At 51.0% G+C, this 13,232-nt stretch overlaps 1 protein-coding gene across 2 annotated transcripts in view; it reads right to left on the bottom strand.

The window, feature by feature from the left end:
• The window catches only part of PAX3 (paired box 3), a 98,946-nt gene extending 93,750 nt beyond the window's left edge, over positions 1-5,196 (bottom strand). Inside the window, exons 1-4 of one of the 2 annotated variants that reach the window (XM_081261891.1) lie at positions 4,749-5,196; positions 3,316-3,551; positions 1,929-2,055; positions 673-807 (exon numbers count right to left, since the gene is read on the bottom strand). In XM_081261891.1, the coding sequence (XP_081118017.1) occupies positions 673-807; positions 1,929-2,055; positions 3,316-3,551; positions 4,749-4,833 (583 nt within the window). In that variant the 5' untranslated portion in view covers positions 4,834-5,196. Of the gene's footprint in view, positions 1-672; positions 808-1,928; positions 2,059-3,315; positions 3,552-4,748 lie in introns of both variants that reach the window. The other variant, XM_081261890.1, reaches the window with a different exon arrangement.
• Positions 5,197-13,232: the final 8,036 nt, after the last annotated feature.

The following is a 13,232-nucleotide window of genomic DNA, read 5'->3' on the forward strand; positions in this document are numbered from 1 at the left end:
CTGACAGGCTACAGCCAACATGGAGTGGGTGGTCCGCACCCCTGAGGGACAGAGGGTGCAGCACTAAGGACTAAGGACTCAAGACCCCTTTGATTGAAACCCAGACACATCAAGTTAAACCCCATCACGCTTCAAAACCAATTTAAAACAAACGAAAAACAGCCAAAGTAGACACACACGCACATTCATAGGGCAGCATATGGGGGCAACTTTGGGTGCCCAGTGCCCAAGAGCATGCTCTCTCTGGAGCCTGCTCTGTCTCTCTAATACAGAAACTTAGATCCGGGCTTTTCCTGAGGGCACAAAAGCTACTTCAAAAAGTTACTTTAAACTCTAAAGGGTGGAGTAGCCTATACCCTCCCCCAACCCCACAATCCCTCAGAGATTCCCAATCTCGGACTCCATAGACCCCATCACCATTGAGAACGCAATTCATAGTTCTAGACTCCTAAGGGTTGAAAGTGGTAAAGAAGGATTTAGAAACGTTTAAAATTTAAATAAAATTAAAACTTAAATAGATACGTTTTTGTTTCAGCGGAGGGTGTCTCTCCGGTCTTTGATTGAATGGCTGAGAACGAAGAGGGACTTCGACCGGAGCCGGAGCTGGGCGGCCTTCAGGAGCTCAATGTCAGAGAACCGACGCCAGCTAAGGTCCACCGCGCCGCCGCTTACCTCGCTCGCTCAAGATGCCGTCGATGCTGTGCTTAGCCTTTTTCTCGCTTTCTTCAGCCTCCTTCCTCTCCAGGTCGGGCTCCTCCTCTTCTCCTTTCCCAAATTTACTCCTCAGGATGCGGCTGATGGAACTCACTGGGGGAAAGAAGAGGAAGAGAGAGCACCCACAATTAAGAGGCGCGGGGTTGTGAGGGGAGCCCCCAAACCTCAAGCCGCAATTCTAGAACAGCTACCCCATAAGCTTGGATAGTGAGTGTCTCCTTCCTCTCTTCTCACCCCTATCCTTTGCCATCCTCTCACTCTCCCACTCAAAACGCCTTTTAAGGGCCTCTGGATACAGTAAGACCAAGCCTGGAAAGTGTGCGCCTCCAGTTTAGGCTGAGAAAAGCCATCTCCGTCTCTCTTTGCCCAGTAGGAAGCGTTCCCCTTCTTGACTCCGGCTCTAGGTCTCCAACCTCAGACGTGTCTTCCACCAGCCCAGCCTACCACCCGCCTCCTCCGCACCTGAAGGTATTGGGCCCTGCGGTTTGCTTTAAGGGAAGAACCACAGAGGACCGTCCCCTGCTAATCAACTTTTTTGAGGCTGTAAGGGATTTACATTTCAACTGCAGAATCGTTTCCTATTGTAAAAATCAAAGAAAATTCACTCTCTCTCATTTATTTTTTCCAGATTCCAGTCTGGTAAATAAATCCATGCTCTGAAATGTATCGTTCTCGTGGAGGGAAAAAGGGAGTTTCCTTTTAATTAAAAACAAACTCTCCCGCGCGCCCTCGCGCTGGCCCTGCGCTTGCCCTTCTCCCTCCGCCTCCCCCGGGCTGCCGGGGGCGCCGGATGGTCCCTGGGACTCTCGGCGAAAATCCGGGCAGTTGCCGATGCCTCCCCTCCTTTTGCGCAAAAGGCAAAGTCTTCTGCTGGCGCGGCCCCATCTCCCTTAGGTTGGGGTTACCAAAACATTTGTTTCTCTTTAAAAGGGAACATCAATATTAATAAACGCTCTGCCTCCTCCACAGAAATCCTCCTTGGGGAGACCTCAGCGGCGGTGTCTCTCCCCTCCACCCCTGGGATGAGCAGCGCACCCCGCGCTCCATAAAACGCCAAGATCGTCAGGTTCGTAAATATCTCTCAGGGCTTTGGGAGAGGCCGCCTCTCAATAACCCGGATCGATCATTGGGGCGATTATGTGTGGCTTGGATGACCCGCCCGGATAATAGCGACTGACGGTCGCGCCTTGGGGAGACATTAATGGGCCTAGTACCTGAGGGCACGGTGTTTCGATCACAGACCGCGTCCTTGAGTAATTTGTCTCGGATTTCCCAGCTGAACATGCCCGGGTTCTCTCTTTTGTATTCCTCAATTTTCTTCTCCACGTCAGGCGTTGTCACCTGCTTTAAGAGAACAGGCGGGCCGGCGTTGGTACCCGGTACTTTGGGCCAGACTCTCGGCAGCCCCACCGCCTCCGGGCCTGTCCGGATGCTCCTTCTTGCATCCTCTGAGAAGGTGCCCCTGGTTGGCCAAAGAACCCCAACTCTCTGAGGCAGTTCACATTCGAAAGAGGCAGACAGGAAATCGTCCCACTCCCGAGCAGCCTGGGGACAGTCCACCTGCCTAGATAAGCTCCTCAGACAACCGGGTTAAATTAAGAATTATAACACCTTGGGGCTGGGGGCTATACTTTCTGATCCCTGGAAATAAAGGCAACTCCTTACACCGAATCAACCAGAAAACGAAACTAAAAGGGGAATGTTTGAAAGAGGAGCTGAAAAATCAAATTAGATCGGCAACTTGTGACACTCCAGAGGGGCACAAGAGTTAGCTAAAGAGCAGAATGAGAGGCAAAAGATTAAGTATCTAGATTCAAAAAAAAAAAAATTAGAATGGAAAACACATATGTATAGAGAGGCCCCTCCCCCAATTAAAAGCTAAAGATTCCTAGGTTGAGAATAGGTTGGGAGAGAGAGGGAAGGTGAGAATTTTGAAAGTCTTCAGTGTGCCATAACCCTCTTGATATTGCCCCTTGGCAACTTGAAAATTATATTGGCTTCCCTCTACAATCAGAAGAAAAGGCAGACCTTGGGTAATCTCCTCCCACTTAGTCCTAGCCAGTAGGACTGTTTTTTAAAAGAGAAGCAAAATAATTTGAGGATAAACATTTTTTAACATCGAACTCATTATAAAGAAAACTAACCTCCCTGACTTTTGACTCTTCGAAAACAATTTGCACTGGGGGAGAGAGAAAGTTGGATAGAAACTATTGGGACTAGTAGATTCCTTTTGTAAAAGTTGGGGACTGGAAAGACACTTGGGAAAGAAATAGGCAACAGGTAGGGACATACAGCTTGCATGCTTTCGGTGTTTATTAAAGTAGTTTTTTGAGAATTTCATGGTTCCTGGACATATAAGAACAAATATTGCAAAACCACTGGAGCTTTCCCATAAGGAAAGAAACATGGGGCTCGAGCAACACCCGAATCCCCCTTGTCACTCACACACACACACACACACACACACACACACACACAAACACACACACACCTTCATGGACTTGGAAAATAATTATTTAGAAAGCCCCAGATGGTAGCCTGCTCTTACCCACCCGATTGACCGCAGGCCCTGAGGCGGCATGGCTAGGCCCGCCTGCTCACCTTGGGCTTGCTGCCTCCGATGGCACCTGGACGGATGGAGCCTGTTTCTTGATACCTGCACAGAATCTTAGAGACGCAGCCGTGGGACACGCGCAGTTGGCGAGAGATGACGCAGGGCCGAATGCCGTGGTGGGCCATCTCCACGATCTTGTGGCGGATGTGGTTGGGCAGCGGCCTGCCGTTGATAAAAACGCCGCCGAGCTGGTTGACTCGGCCCTGGCCGAGGGGAGTAGATACTGGGAGAAGGAGGAAAAAAAGAGAGGCGAGGACAAAGTTACTTAGGTAGAAGAGAAAGCAGCAGGAACGATCAATCCACCTAATTTTGCACTTTTCTGGCCAATCCGCATGTGACAGCCCCAACACTGAAATTCCACTGCCAGACACTCTTTCAGTTACTTTCCTTCCAAGTTATCAAGCAACACGGGGACATACATCCTTTGTGTGAAGACAGTAACCAGGTCAAAATAACTAACCTAGGAGAGCTGGCGACTGGGGGGAAAGACTCTGAAACATATGGAAGACTGTCTTCCTCTAAAAATAACCACCACCAAATCCTGCCCGACTGGAGCCGCCCTAAGGGTCTTGAGCGAGCTGACAGCCCTCAGAGTTTCTGTCTTAGAGTACAGCAGCCAAGGGTCAGAGAGGGTCTCTAAAGGAGGCACAGGTGGCAGCGCAGCGTGTCACCTGTTACATCTCGGACGGGGACTCAAAGACTGTGGGTCTGCAGGTGGACAACCTAACCCTGGTTCATGCTCAGGGTATTGGGTTGTGCTCTAGATGGAGGATGAAGGGCGCCGCAGATTGTTTGAAAGGGCTCAGGTTTGCAAAGCTTCCTACCTCCCTGGAATTCCCAGAATCTTCAGCCAGAACAAAAGGCGATTCCCAAAAAAGTTAGAGAGACTTGAGATGCTACTTGAGTTGAATGGACCTTTAACTGATTAATACTAAAAAAAAAAAAAAATCTTATTTTCGTATAAATAAGATCGTTCGAGCCGCCGTTGTTAGCTACCACAATTTGCCCGACCAGAAATTTCTTTCCAAACTAAGAAGAGTTTCCTAAATGTGGGCGCAGCCAGAACACTTTGGAGACGGGTTTGGGTGGACAGAATGTGGAGAAGTTACTTCCGGTACTCCAAAGCCGATTCACTCCATTCTTGACTACGCGGCATCTCCAAAACAACCCGAGAAAGCGGACCCGCCGGGTGCAGGCCTGGCCGCCCAGCTCCGTAAATAATTTGCAGAGAGCACCACACTTCTTTTGCGGATAGAAAATCAAATCGAATGGGCCTTCGCCCCCAACTATTGCTATTTGGGGTAAGAGGTGTTGGGGGTTTGGGATCCCTGGATTCGCCAAAGAAGTCTATGGAGACTGGGATGGAGTGGGCAGTCGCCCTAGGCGCCAGGACCCCAGCGGCTTTGAGGCCCTTCCTTACCTTCTAGCGGGAACCCGCTGCGTGGGTAGTTCTGCCCCGGGCCGGGCCGCATCATCCTGGGCACAGCACCGGCCAGCGTGGTCATCCTGGGGGCAGCTTCTCTAGGAAATTATATCCAGGTGAAGGCAAAACTGAGACGCTAGCGCGACGACCCTCGGAAACTCTCCGGAGCGTGAAGAGCTCCTCCCCAAAAAGACAGGAGGGAGAGAGAGACGCGGGGAGGGGGGCTGCTAGCTCCAAGTCCAGAGCTCGAGGTGGAACCCGGGAAGGGGGCGGGCAGGCCCTAGAATCCAGGATCCCAAACCCAGGGCGGAAAAGTTTGGTTCGAGTCTGGGCGAACGGCCCCGCAGCTGGGGGCGCTGGAAAGGGGGCTCAGAGCGCCACGACGAGCGAGGGAGGGGGGGGGAACGCAAGCGCGGCCAGAGTCTCCTCCCGTCGTGACACTGAGTGCAGGGATCCGGGCTAGGGAGCATTTATTAGTTCTTTCACCCAAAGCTTGGTCAGGAGCCCTGAGCTGCGATTGGCCAACGGGGAGACCGTCCCGGGTGGCGGAGACACGCGCTGATTGGGCGACAGCGGCCACTTTCTCTTCCCATCCCTGACTGTGCGGAGGCCTCCGCCTGCCCCGAGAGGGACCTGCGCGGCGCGCCTTCCCGAGAGAGAAGGGTGAACCGCTGGAAACTGGGACAGACAGCCCCAGGGTGATGAGAGTCTCTGAAAACGGAGAGGAGTCTCTTTCTCTGTCTTTGTTACTCTTGTGCATCTCTCTGGTCTCTCTCTCCTTGGTTATTTTTCTGCCTCTCTATCTCTATCTCTGTGTGTGTCTCGCGTGTGTGCCTTTTCTTCTCTGAGTCTATTCCTCTCACGGTGTCCCTCTTGAAGTCGCCTTTTTCCACCTGTGGGTCTGTCCCTGGGCTTACTGCCACTGGAGGGGGCGCAATTCCTCCAAAAATTTATGGGAACCCGAGATATGTTCAACTTTCCTTCCTCTGGTCTGTCAGTACCCCTTAGCCAGGGCCTCTTATGGGGTCACCCCCGCCCCCGTGGAGTTCCTCTCAAGAAGACTTCGGGGTATACCAATAATGTTCTTTTGTCTTCTCAGTCTGGGGGGTGAGGGATAGGTGGTGTAGCTCAAAGGGTGGGCAGACACTGCTGGGCCCTAAGACTGTTAGTTGAAGACTGGGGGCGGAGGAGGTACGATCATCTTCTTTTCTTGATTTAAAAACCCTTCTGGGAAGCTGGGGCTCTAAATTTCCACGTAGAGCTCCCTGATGAAGAGATACGTCTATATGTTAAAGTTTTGCCGGACTGCAGCGTTTGTTCTCAGGAATTTATTATGGTATTCAGACTAAACTGCTGGAAAAATAAAAGGAGTGAAGTCTTGGCTAGGAGCTGAAGTGTCCCCAGCAGGATATGACGCCAGGAGTGTTGTAAAGACTGTCTGTCCTTAGAGAAGGTACCATTGTGCATAGCCTTTTATTTATAACTTGGTAAGTGCCAGCGAACTCGCCTCCTTTACACCCCCGAGTGCCAGCCCCGCGCTCTGGCCCGCGCTTTATTCGCTCAAGTCTATTCAGGGACTGTCACTCTGGGGCTGTGAGGTATTCAGGGCCTTAATCAATCAAAAGGATGAGAATCGGGCAGGTTTTTCCCTTTGAAATAAAGGAAACAATGACTTCTGGGCTTCAAGTTCCCCCTTTTCCTTTTACAATTTTTGAATTTTTCCTGCCCTGCAGTTCTCCACCCCTCTCTCCTTCTCTGCCCCCCTCCCCCACCTCCTTTGACAGTTTTGACAAGTGCTGGTCCCCCCAACCCTCCTTGTCCACTCCCTAATTAAGGCAAACTCAGAAGGCAAGATAGGAGGGGAATAGTTTAACTGCTCAGCAGTCCACGAGTTGGCCCTTTAAACACCCAGTCCCAGCAGGGAAAACAGACAAGCTTTCTCTTAGGCTTGATGTCAAAAGGCTTGCTTGACCCGGGGAGCATCAAATTCAGTCCTCTGGAGGCTCCAGAAAATATCTGGACAACCCTCCCTCCCGTCCACTCACCCTTGGGGAGGGCCATGAGCATTCATAGTATAAAGCAGAGAAGCAGCTTGGAGTGGAGCCCTGTTTATCCTGGTTTTGCATAAAACAATTCAATGTCAGGAGGAAAACTTTCTCATTTCCTTTTTGAGGACTGGGAGCCACCAAAGTCTGTGCCCTTTATTTCTTAAACTACTTCTCATGGATAGCATCTGAGGACTAGATTTTTTTTTTCCTCATGTTTCTTCTTCCAAAGGTTGAGAGGAGCCACAAGAGCAATTTCTGGGATCAGCGGTATTTGTTGGGGAAGTGGGGTACCTGAAATGTATTTAAAGAGGGCAAATACAGGGCTCAGTACAGCAACCCAAACACCCAAGGTGAGCAGTTTTTAAACCTCTGGGGCTGAGACTCATTTGTTTTTGAACCCAAGCTTGGTCTCCAAGCCCTCAGGATGTTGACCCTGCGCTCTCCTACAGAGTGTTCTCCGTGTGTGAAACTGATGAATCCTTACCTGAACTACCCTGGCTTTCCAACTCCCCTGAACACTTGAACAGGAGGTGCTGCTATTTAAATGGGCTTTCAAGTGCCCATGAATCTCAGTCCAGTAGTGCATTAAAAAACTAGCAGTCACTTGCTATCAAAATAAATGTACAAATGGAGGCCCCAAGGATGTGTGAGGGTTTCAGGCCTGAAGCTCCTGAGTAGAGGTTTGAATCTTTTCTTCTTCTTTCCAGATTTTCCTCAACCTGGCCCTCTGAAGTTAATAAGCAGCCAAAGGATCACCTTGTTCCTTCTCTACCCTGAGGACCTGGGAGATGGGGGCTGGGGAGTACCCTTAAGCTGGGGACAACTGCACCACTTCCAAAGACCTCAGAGGCCAAATTTTCCAGGGCAAGTGGTGTAGAACTCCCTCCCAAGAAGTCCAGGACAGCAATGTTGCTAGGTCACCTCTGCTGCTGGGTCCAGCTGCCAGACCAAATTAAGCCCATACCCCAGGATACTACAACCTCTTCCCAACAGGTTTGTGGGAGGGCCTGGTGATTCCTGGTTCCTTAGAAGTTTCAAAGGTTGAACTGAGTTCCATACTTCAGCCACTCTCTCTACCTCAGAGGCCTGGGCCTCCCCTTCTTTCCAAAGTTTTTCAGGAAGTCAAAACCACCTGGCCTCACCTCCCTGCAGCTGAAAGGGAACATCCACTCAGGCCACTACCCCTATCTGGTTCCATTGGGCCACAAAGTTCTGGTGCCCATTCTGGCACACACAATAATTGGCAAAAGAGTGACCCAGGGGTGGGGCTTGGAAGGTAAAAGCCAGTGTTCTGAAGCTCTGAACTGGGGTTAGGGAAGCAGCATCATTTCTGCAGGCAGAAAAATTACCTACAATGAAACCAGGGAAAACCTGAGACAGCTTTGTGACTGATTGTGCCATTCTCTCTCCTATATGTGCAAAATGAAACTGGAGCCTGCAGAACAATAATAGAATAATTCATCAACAAGGAAAATCACTTGCTGTTGCCTCCTGTGCCCCTCTGCAAAGGAACTCTTCCGAGGAATGCCCAGTGCAAATGGCAGCAGTCTGGCCGTGCAGGCCTCATGGAGCATACATACCATCCTCTTCAAGGTGCTATCTCCTGCGGGTTTGGATGCATCGATCTGCATTCATATGGCGCTTTGACCCTTGGATCTGGGCTGCTCAACACCATTCCGTGAGCAGCCTCTGCATTTGGGGATCCCAGTATAGAAGTTTCATGACCCACAGGTTTCTCAAGTCCTCTGAAGGATGACCTCATTTCCAGACAAACAAAGGTCTCAAGAGGAAATTATGAACTAGAAAAATAATGTCCGTGCGTCGGGGCGGGGGGGGGGGGTGGGTAGCGGCAGGCCTTTTTTACAAGGTCGGAGGCCGGAGGCCGAGCTCCGTGGGCTGGGGAAGCGCCTGGCCTTATGCTCCGCCCCAGGCGTGACTCTCAGGATGCAAAGGCAGTGAAACCCTCTATGCCACAGAAGGACTGTCTCGTGCTCACGGGAAGAAATTAAAACTCCAGGTTCCTCATCACGAACTTCCTGGCCAGATGCTCTGGTACCGATGGGGAAATGGTGCGTTTTAAACCCGTTGCCGCCGCAGCCACAGAGACCGTCATTAGGACCCCCGCAGTTATTTGTCAAAAGCATTGGCGCCGCTGTTCTCCCCACCAGAAAATTCGTCGGGAGGAGTTCGGATTTAGAAACTGGATGGAGATCTGGACGCCTCCTTGAAATGTGGTGTGGGCCGGCTGCAGTGGGTTTGCCCCGGCAGTGCCCCTGCAGTGGAGGGAGCCGCAGGGAACTCGTGAGCAGATTCTCAATAAGGAACATATGGTTTGTGAGAAGGAAGGAAAGAGGAAGGAAAAGAGGAAAGGAAAAGGGAGTGTGTGTTAAAAATTACATTGAAAGGCAGTGAAGGAGGCAGAGAATGAATCTCACAGCAACTGGTTTCCTAAGAAGTTCACTTAGGTCTGTAAACGTTTTTATGCCAACAAGAAAGACAGAGCCCCGTTCTCCAGGGGAAACGCATCTTGAAATAAATAAGTCAATAAGTTTAAAAATAAATAAAATAGTCTTCTCTGCACACCTTGCTAAATGTATGCTTGGGAGGAGATTTTGATGCTCAGAGAAGAAGTTCGGTAATTACTCTGGTGCATATTGGGGGGGGGGGAGCAGTGTGAGTGTGAGTGCGGGCACACAAGCTAAGGGACCTGGTGCATTTGGGCGGGCAGTTAGGGTTCGAGGGGCCTTTCTTAGACCAGGAACTGGCTGATACTGGAGGCATCCTGGGTCTTTGGTAAGAGAAAATTCTAACCTATGTAGAGGCCTGGAGGGTCTGGGGTGGCGGCGAAGCAGAGCTGGCAGACGCGAATAAGGGAAGCAGGAGGGTCTCCTGGGTTTCTGAGAGACTGTCTGGGGCAAACAGGTGGGCAAATGACCCCTCCAGAAGCTCCTGCCCTAGATCGCACGGACTCAAAGAGTCGGAATTGATGCATCGCCCCAGGGTTTGGCGGAGTGGTGGAGGGGAGAGAAGTGGTAGAGCGGAGGTGGGGGTTAACAAGCATTTCGCTTGAATCAGGTCGGACTTTCCCATTCTCCACGTTCCCAGGGCCGGATCCATCAGTGAGCTGCCACCGCTTCTCATCCTCGACATGAATTTCAGAGGAAGGGATGGCGGGTGGCGCTAAGGAACTAGAAAAGAGAAACCTGGAAGACGAGTGTTCAAACCCACGGTCTCCCCGCTGAGCCTGGACTCCAGCCACATTGGGTCGGCCAAGGCTTCCGGCTGCGAGTATGCTCAGCACCCGCGGACCTCTGCTTTTAAACGCTCGTCTGGAGCTGGAGACTGCGCAGCCAACTGAGCGAACTAAACGCAACAGGTGGAGGAGAAACGCCCAGGGGCCAAGCTGGGCGTGATCTGGTCAGAGACCCCGCGGAGCCCGGGCAGGGACGCCAGCAAGATACTAGAATACGCTGGGTACACCTGCTTCCCGGAGACCCCAGCTCCCACCAGGGTGTCCTTAGAGAGCGTAGCGCGCGTAAATAAATCGCCGGAAGGGCTCACTCACTTAGGGACACATTCTCTCTAGATCAAGGGATGGAGGGGGAGAGAAAAGGGAGGAAAGGGGAGCACTAGGAAGGGAAAAGGAAGGGGGGGGGGGACTCTCGTTGTCGTGACCGAACCGGGATTCCTCAGCCTTTGACTCTCTATAAATGACTTGCACTGTTCCCTTCATTGAAAACTTTTTTTCCGTCTCCCATCAACATGCACTTCTTGCTTTAATTAAAGTTAATCTTTCCGCACTCAAAATTTTAAACCAGTCGTAGGTTTTGGGTGCACCGGAGAACATTTTATTCAGAAGATTGGAAGTGGACGAACCGTGAGGGGAAACTCTGCAAAAATGAAAACTGACCCTCTTGGACAAGGAAACCGATCGAAAGGATTCACGAGACACAGTGGAGTACAAGAGCACAGATCAAGAGTGCAGATCTCGGACTAACTCATGGCCCTCCTAGAGCCGTCTCGCAGAAAGCTCTCCCGGTCCCCCGCACACAGGTCACCATCGTGGTTTTGTTCTTCGTCCTCAAAAACCTCCATGAGGGTTATCCCAGCCCCTGCATGTTCAGCACCCAACCGGGGCCAAAAGTTAAGACAAGTAGTCCCAAGAGGAAAGAGCTTCAGAAAGCCTTTCTTCTTCTTTTCTTTTCCAAACGAAATCTAATACTATCTGGCTGCAAAAATATATATCACCAGTCCTGAGTCTGAAAGATTAACATTTGGATATGTAAGAAACTTAATCTGCATGGCTAATTGATTCTCAGCATATCAGTTTAAAGGATAAAGATCGATATCTTCATGATGGATACTGTATTAATAGGGACATAAATAAAGGCCGAAGAGTCGTTACAGAAACCTTTGAAGCTACTTCCTGGCTCTCTGGTCCTCCTGGGGGCCACTCGGTTACCCCCACCTCCTCTCCCCCACCATCCTGTTGGAAGCACTTGCTTCTCTCTCTCCCCCAGTTCAAGTGGGGAAATCTACAGTTATTAAAGTGAGTATACTTTATTGCTGCCCCGCTCAAGGGAGAGGCGGCACTTTTCTGCTGGGTTGACACGGGTGGGACAGTCAGGAAGGAGCAAGTGCTATTTTATGATTATTTGTGGGGAGGTGTGGGGAACCAAACCCAGGGCCTCATTCATGCTAAGCAAGCACTCTACCACTGAGCTATTCCCCCAGCCATACAAGGTGGAATTTCCACAAAATTGTACACACTCAGATATTGAGATACATAGATATATTAGCTAGCAGGGAATAGGTTCCCAACCTCCCATGTATGCCCTTGGCCTTAAGGACACGGAGCTAACGTTTCTTTCCATCTCGGTGCCATCTCGATGCCATCTCGATGCCAGTTCCCAGAGAGCACCCAGAAGGCCTCCTGCAGCCTAGGAGTAGGTGATCCGGGCTCCTGAAAATGCATTCCGGAGGGGGACGGAAGGCGCAGCAGGGACCTTGCGGGTCTGAAGAGTACCGGCCAAGCCAGGCTGCACTTTTTAAGAAACTGGAGGCCTAACTTAAGCAGGAGAGAATGGAGGAGATTGGGGGCGGGGTGAACCTAAGGCGTGCAGCCTCATAGACTACGACCAGGCAAGGAAGGGGTACACTTGATTCGAACAAGAACGCTTCAGGCTGGTGGTTGCCAATCATTCTTGAGTCCCAGCAGCTGCCTCCAGCGAGGAGGCAGCGCTAGGGAATTTTCCAAATGCAAATAAATCACCCTTCGTGCCTGCTTCTCCATTAATTAAGAGGGACATTTGGACAAAACGAGTGTAATCTTTATTAATTACGCAGCGCTCAGCGTGCCTCTCACATCAATCACTCCCAAAGCGAAAATACCGGGGGCACCTAATCCTTTCCCAGGAACCGAGATGCCAGCGTTTCCACCATTACGTTCACCTTTCTGGGTTCTTCTCGCAGTGGCGGGGAGACATTTCCAGGAAACCTTAGCCCGCAACGCGCTGGCCCGACGGCTCCCACAGCCAGGAACTGGCTCCCCAAAATCTTCCCCGCGTGAACGCCCCTTATTTGGGTACGCTTTCGGGTAAATACACCCGAAAGGCGCACACAGACTCAAGCGGACACCTCACCCTTCCTCCGCCCTTCCCCGCTTCTGGGCGGGGTTTGGCGCTTACAGTTTCTCAGTGTTCTTCTAACTTTGGAAGCTCCAAAGCGGAGCCGAGCCGGACCAAAAAAAAAAAAAAAATGATTCTTCGAAATCCAGATTTAGTCTGCACAACGATCCTAGGAGACTGTTTTTCTCCAAGGGCGAGGTGGCAGGAGGAGGCAGAAAACCCTGTGCAATTGCAGTCAGGAAACTTAGAAAAACTGCCCTGAGAAGTCGAGTAGGGAAGACCTTAGAAGCTGTTCAGACTCCTAACCCCTCTGACCTCCAAGGGTGCAAGAGGAAAAGGCACTGCACAGGTGCGTGTGTTGGAGATGCTAGGAGGGGCCAGGTGGAGATGTTCTCCAATGTTTGGCAGAAGGACCATAGAAAACTCCAGGAGAGAGAAAGCTGGCTGGAGATTAAGAGAGGTCCTAAATCAGAGTTTCTTGGTGACAGCCCGATGTAACTTATCCGCGGAAGGCAGGGACCCTCCCTGGAGTGGTCCAGTGGGACCACTCCTGACAGGAGCCATCTCTTGGCCTGAAATTTAGCCCCCACACTTTCAACTCCGTTCTAGCAGGTCCTGCCTTCCCCATGCAGTGCTCCTGAACCATTGGTCTGAGATTCCCAGATCCTTAAAAAAAATTCTGGATTTAAAGGGATGAGGCAATTAAGGACCCGAGCCCGCAGTGACATCCGAAGCTACAACAGATGAGGTGGGACTGATCAAACCCTCTTGGACTGTGAACTAAGATCGAAGATCGCTAAGTCCGT

Source organism: Spermophilus citellus (assembly GCF_964194105.1).
Source record: "Spermophilus citellus genome assembly, chromosome: 11".
Lineage (NCBI taxonomy): Eukaryota > Metazoa > Chordata > Mammalia > Rodentia > Sciuridae > Spermophilus > Spermophilus citellus.